Source organism: Rhamphochromis longiceps, linkage group LG12, assembly GCF_057381845.1.
Source record: "Rhamphochromis longiceps isolate RC_006_pf linkage group LG12, R_longiceps_female_GT1.1, whole genome shotgun sequence".
Taxonomy (NCBI): Eukaryota; Metazoa; Chordata; class Actinopteri; order Cichliformes; family Cichlidae; genus Rhamphochromis; species Rhamphochromis longiceps.
In genome coordinates this window covers 8040850-8047448 of record NC_140568.1, presented here as the reverse complement: position 1 = coordinate 8047448, position 6599 = coordinate 8040850, and the positions used below count along the sequence as shown (strand labels likewise).

Here is a 6599-nt window from a genome sequence, read left to right as displayed (position 1 = left end):
CTCTGCTATCACTTCCAACATAAATGAAGACAGAAAACTAAACAGCAGTGACGTTTGTCGCGCGGGAGCCTGGGATTGTTTAGCTAAACGGCCTAAACCGTTTCCCATTCATTCTCTATGGTAGTGCTAAACCACTACGGATGTAATATATTTTTGGCCACTACGGTCTTCCGGCGCTGTAACGAGTTTGAGATGCGGCGGCACTTTTAAAAAATCTCCTCTTTTACGTTTCGGGAGAGAAAACAAGTAACTCAACGCTCGCAACACATCCCAACGCTCCTCATTCATTGATCAAAGGTAAGAAACGTCGTTTGAAATAACAGTAAACCAAACAGAATACATTTACAGGTGTATATTACAGGTAATAGGCGTGTTGCGATTGCATTTACGAAGCATCCATCGCTCAGTTAAAGACGGTGGGAGTTTATCTGCTGTTGTAAAGTGGCACGGTAAAAAATGAATGAACGTGATCCTTAAATAAATTACGTGTTTCATTGACGTGTTTTGCCATTAAATAAACTTTGTAGGTTTCCGACTGCTGTGACACTGACATTACTATAATGTGGTACAATTAAATAACCAATAAGTGTCTTGTTATGAGATGACATGCTAAATGACTGAACCTGCTTTAAAAGAAAATGTATTGCTTTCATGTTGTAATGGTCAGTCACCTTATCAATGCGAAAATCTGTTTTGATATCTCTAACATGAGCAATGCCCACTCGTGTATGAATAAACACGATAGCTTAAATACATATATGTTGTTAATCTACCAGCAATTCTTATGTGCCATGACTACTAAGCAGTTACCACAAATTTTGCAGATATGCCAATAATCATTCAACCATGAAAGGTTTTTATTTACAGACAGAACAGTTTGTTATACCTGGAGGAAAAAACACTTTTATCCCAAATGTTGTCAATGTTCTTTCAAATTGAGTCTCGTTATTGTTCTCCTGCATCCTGCTGTGTAAACCCAGCAGCAAGATTATAACCTGAAATGTCTTTGTTTGTGTTTGGAATCAATTTTGTTTAATATAATTGTTTATTTTTTCACTGCTTGTCAAGATGCAGAAGAAAGTTGCGCCATATCCAGGGAAAATCTCTGTGGTTGTTCCGCAAGGGGCCACTTGGATACCTTCTCCAGGACCCGTCAAAAGAAGCTCGACGGATTAAAAATGACCCCAAACTGCAGGACAAGTCTGCACCTGTGAGGGATGATGTTGTACATCAGAATGCTCTGACTGTCATCTATCAGAGAGGAGGGGATGAGTCTGACATGAAGGAAGTGCAGGGAGAGTACATTCTGCAGTTTGGAAAGTATAAAGGGAAATCTTTCCGGTGGCTTCTGGGGAATGATGTCGGGTACACCATGTACCTGATCAAAGATCTCCAGAAGGAAGAGGCTGCAGGGACCTCTGTGGAAGAAGGGCATGGCAAGGAGAGCTTGCATTCATTTGTACAGTATGCCCTCAGCTTTACAGAGATAAAGACTCTTCTGAACTGCAAGACCAGCAGAGTGAGTGTTGCTGCAGAAGCCTCTGAGGATGATCAGCTGGTTGGCTTTGGCTCACGAGCCAAGAGCACCTGGAAGGAGATTCAGGAGTCTCCTTTCTACGAGGCAGAGAGACAAAGATGGGTGGAAGAAAAGAGGAAATAGGGGAGAAACTGTTGATATTGTACATAAGATAGTTTTGTTCTACTTTTGTAATGTTTATTTTGTTTATATAAATAAAAACTGATTGTAAATATAAAGATGTGAATAAATTGTGTTCTGTAAAAATAGCAGCACAGCTCTCTTCTTTATAACCTCTTAGAGTTCACCTGTATGTTTATATACCTGTGTGTGCTCACCATCAGGTAATCAGTTTTAAAAAGCTATGAGTGCAGCCCTGAAAGCTTACATATTATTTCTAAATCACTTCATGTAATGATAACAAGCCATCCTTTCTCTAGTGGGGTCTCACAGCTTTTATCTTTATAATCTTTCTGGTTGATTTGTAATATTAGAAACATGACTGCTGTCTTTTATCTGTGTGACTATACAGCCTGTTTCAGACATGACAACCAGACAGTGTCTGAAGTTATCTTTAATACATGCAACACAGCTGGAGATAGTCCAGACACTTTCTCACTTCTGATGATAATATTTTTGGTTTAGGTATTGTTGCTTTCTGGCTTGAAGCTTATCTACCAAAGCAGTTCAATAAGGAGAGATCATGTGGAAAAACCGAACATGATTTATTGAGATACAGAAATAAATGTAACTGTTAGGCAGTTAGACTCCAATGACCCATCATAGCAGAAGAAATCTCAGCAGTGACAGGATTTTGCATAAGCCACACCCCAGAGTCAAAATGCTGGTAGTGATGAAGATGGAGGCTGGGACAGGGTTCTGAGTGACCACGGTGAGGAGGAGAAAGGAGAGGAGGCGGGCTGCATAGCTGAGGATCTGAAACACAGAATGGTAGAAGCAGAAGAGCAACAGATTTAAAGCATGCAGAGTGGAGGCTGGCAAGAGCATGACTGGAATAAAGTAATGATGTCAGTACTGAGTTTGTGCTGGAAAATGAATAGATATAAACTAACAGCCACCAGGAAGCAGACAGATGACTTATTACAGACATGCCTTGTTTAAATTATGTATAAGCATCATTTTCTATGTCATCAGAATGTATCTGTATTATAGTTTTAGCTTTAGTCTTTTTATTAAAAGTTGGATGTCTGCATAATTGTAGACTATATGTCTGGTATGTATCATCTCAAGACTGTCATGATACAGTCTGAGTTATGACAGTATAGGTACGTAATGCAGAAAAATTGCTCCACAGGCCATAACACTATATAATCTAAATAAAATGATAATGAAATAAAAATTAAAAGCAAAGTGAAAAATAAATGTTATCCACAATAAGTAAATTGAAAATGGTGTTTAACTTTTGATAATGTAACACAACCTTTGTCCCAACCAGGACTCGAACCCGCGCTCAGACAGTTCAGTGTAAAAAAAACCCCATTTTTTTCCAATGCCCGAAAAGCTGCGATTTGATTGGCTGTTTCTCCGTTACACCTATACGCGAGGAGAACAACTGAGATAATCCATCCAAAATACGAGGTTAGTCATTCATATACTGCTGCATGGGCTGGGCTGTAGTTACATCCTAAGGTTTTAAAAACTGAGCTTAAATAAATGATTAGCGGTAATAAAAGCCGAGGGAGGTCAACAGGGATCACTGACAGTCAGTGATCCCTGTTGACCTCCCTTTCTTTTGAGATCAAATAGAAGAAAATACATAACATTAAACATGTTAACAACACAAAAGCCATATTAAACGCAGACTACTTTAGACCCGGAAGTAGGATTCGTGGCGTCATCACTGAACAACCGGATTGGCCTGATATAGGTCTATCATAGTGACGTGGGTTTTAATCAGTAGGGTTATATGTTTCCCAATATGATATTTTTTTTTAAAGAACATAATGTGGATTGTTTTTATTTGTTAGCTGTATGGGCAGCATTTTTGTGTATGTGATCCCTTTCCTTAAATTACATTTGCTATATACACATATTTTGCTCTCTTAGTATTTTTAGAACCTGACTAATACTGAAAACTTTAGGGTGATACTGATAAAAAGGACTTAAAAATTTAGATACTGATACATTGGTCGATACTCTTTTTACAGATAGTATACAGATTACAGAACTTGGAATGTATACAGAAATTCATGTTTTTCGCAATGATCGTTCAAAATTGGTTTACATTTGTAAATAAATACAGCAATATATCTGCAAGATTTGACCAAATTCACCACTCTTTTATACTATGCTAAACAATCAAAGATTAGCTCATGTCTAGTTGAATGATGTTTTAAAAATGTTTTCCTGTAGTGTTAATCACAGTGATGTTATGAAGTAATGTATGAACCTGACGTATGATAATATTTATCTCTACAGAGGAAACATCCATCGAAGATTGAGCAGTACAATATCACTGTGGCATCAACATCTCGTCAGCGAAAGGCCACAGCCACACCAAACAAGCTCTCAGCAAATACACAAGCCAAGTTACCAGACCTGATGTTGAGAGCTGCAAACAAACATGTTCCACAAGCAACTGTTGACATGCTTGTCATCAATTTCATATGTGAGGGTCTACAGCCATTTGCAGTGGTAGAACAGCCATCTTTCAAAGAATTGGTTACCACATTACAACCTCAAGCCAAAGTCCTCTCCAGACCCACTGTCCGTGCCAGAATCTGTGAAGCTGCTGATCACATGAAGATGACTTTGGTTGCAGCATTGGATAAAGTCAAATTTGTTGCTACCACTACTGATTGTTGGTCAGCTCATCAGAAAAGTTACCTTGGAGTCACATGCCATTGGAGGAAGAGTCCCTGGAAAGAAGATCTGTAGCACCAGCATGCAAAAGATTGAGAGGGTCTCACACATTTGACATGCTTGCTGGTGCGCTTGATGATATCCATTGCCAATACAAGATTAGAGGCAAAGTTGTAAGAACCACAACTGATATGTGGAAGGCCTTGACAAAGTTGGATCCACTGTTTGGGGCACAAAATGATGCAGATGAAGCTGAAGATGAAACAGACCCAGAAACTATTGACCTGACTGACCATATTGACTACCATGAGGCAAGTGCAATTCTTGATGAAGACTCTGGTTTGGAGTATCAACTCCCGTCTCATCAGCGATGTGCATGTCACCTGCTAAACCTTGTGGCAACATCTGATGCTGCCCTAGCAGAGAGCATGAATGAAACCTACGAGAGGCTCTCCCGTGCATGCTTTGCAAAATGCCAGGCCATTTGGAACAAAACTGGCCGATCTCATTTGGCTAATGAAGTGGTAGAGGACAAGTGTGAGCTACAGATCATTCGTCCCAATGCAACACAATGGAATTCAACCTACCTTGCCATTGAAAGGATAATACGCATCATTGATGAGAAGGGGGAAAATGCCATCAGGAGCATTTGTGAGGAGTTCAAGGTGAAAATGTGAGTAAAATTGGACACCTACCAATATGGTTGCAAATCTTGTGAATTTTCCTTAATGGATGGTTAAAAACGTGAGCAGACTCTTAATATTAAATCAGAAGATCCCTGTTATAGTCATGGTGGGTTTTGTTGTTGTGTCTTACAGGTTGAGTCCTGCAGAAGTTGCATTCCTTAGGGAGTACTGTACCACCATGAAGCCACTGGTGAAAGCTTCAAACATTCTTCAGTCTGAGTCCACTTCCTTTATGGGATGGCTCCTGCCAGTAATCCAACAACTACTGTTCAAACTTAGCAGGCTGGAGACATCAAGCAAGACATGCGTGCCACTCATCAGAGTCCTGCAAAATGGCCTTCAAAAGCGTTTTGGAGCGATGATGGAGGATCCAGAGTTGGCTGCAGCTGCAGTCCTCTTACCCAAGTTCAAGACTTCCTGGACTGACAGAGCAGATGTAACAGAGGCTGGTAAGGATTCATGTGATCCCATTTTTGTGTATTTTTACATTTGAACACATGCTTAAGTGAGTATTTCACCTAATACATTGTAAGTTATTGATGGTCTGTCCCGAATACTAAACAATCCTTTTTGAGAATTTGCCGTTTTTAAATTTGTGTTCAGGAATAATCACTGAAATTTAAATAACAAAATTGTGTTATCTACTTGCAATTACAGCCTTGACATACATCAAACAACATCTTGAAACGACAGAGCATGAGAGTGAGGATCAGCAAAGAGAGTCATCTGATGAAGATGAATTCTTCTCCAGACCAATCTCCAGAAGGCTGCAAAGTGCAGTTGAGCTTGATGGTTACCTTGCTTGTGCCACAGACACCATGGAGCTGCTGCACTCCTTCTCAGGTATCAAAAACCTCTCTCTTAAACTGAAGACAGCTCTGCCTGCTTCTGCTGCGTGTGAACGACTTTTTAGCTGTGCTGGTCTACTCTTCACAGCCAAACGAAGTCGGATTGCCTCTGTTAATTTAGAAAACCAGCTCTTGCTGAAACTGAACAAAAGGTTCAGAAAGTAAAGTGTGCTTGAATGTCCAGCTTGAATGAAAAAAAAATACACAAAGCTGGAGTTCTTCTGTGTCTTTACGTGGCCAGCTGCCTCTTCTTCTCCCATTCTCTCTCCCTCTCTCTCCTGTTGCTACTTAAATGATGAAACTGATCAATGATCAGCTGATCGCTTTTCTCTCTTGTTTGTTTATCGCGCATTTCGAGCCAGAAAGAGGAAACCAGCGGTGGTCGCTCTAAACAACAGCAGCAGGTTAAAACTTGATCAGCTGCTATTAGAATTTATTTAATATTACTTTCTAGTATCAGCTGATGTTGGCTGGAGCCACAGCTGTAACAGCTGCTGGTCATGATATCGGTTTGGATATATGGTGAGAGGGAAACGTGAAGATGAAACCAGGAGATGTCCTTACTGAATCATCAGAGCTGAACAGGTGATGGAGAAACAGGTTTACCTTTTAGGTGACATGAATAAGTTGAAGGGAAGTTATGAACTGTTTCTGAGAGACAAATAACATCAGGATCCTTTTTTACTGACAGCTGGTAACTGTGCAGGGACGGGTCTAGCAAAGTTT

The 6599-nt window shown here is 40.0% G+C and overlaps 1 protein-coding gene and 1 long non-coding RNA gene across 2 annotated transcripts in view; one reads left to right on the top strand and one right to left on the bottom strand.

Moving 5' to 3' along the window:
- LOC146656795 (uncharacterized) overlaps nt 1-291 on the bottom strand; it is a 2726-nt gene extending 2435 nt beyond the window's left edge. The window contains exon 1 of the long non-coding RNA XR_014913967.1: nt 1-291. This exon is cut by the window's left edge and continues 613 nt beyond it. This is a non-coding gene — a long non-coding RNA (uncharacterized LOC146656795).
- Nucleotides 292-3894: 3603 nt separating this feature from the next.
- Nucleotides 3895-6038, top strand: LOC146656794 (uncharacterized). The gene is made up of 4 exons (XM_085425853.1): nt 3895-5012; nt 5158-5474; nt 5683-5868; nt 5962-6038. The coding sequence occupies exons 1-4, from the start codon at nt 4375-4377 to the stop codon at nt 6036-6038; spliced, it is 1218 nt and encodes a 405-aa protein (XP_085281979.1). The 5' UTR covers nt 3895-4374.
- Nucleotides 6039-6599: the final 561 nt, after the last annotated feature.

Bases quoted from the DNA above. Each gene is read 5' to 3' on its own strand.
- LOC146656794 (XM_085425853.1), top strand. From the start codon at position 4,375: ATGCCATTGGAGGAAGAGTCCCTGGAAAGAAGATCTGTAGCACCAGCA. The intron at 5,013-5,157 runs GTGAGTAAAATT...TGTGTCTTACAG, and splicing joins GAGGAGTTCAAGGTGAAAAT to GTTGAGTCCTGCAGAAGTTG. The intron at 5,869-5,961 runs GTATCAAAAACC...TACTCTTCACAG, and splicing joins GCTGCTGCACTCCTTCTCAG to CCAAACGAAGTCGGATTGCC.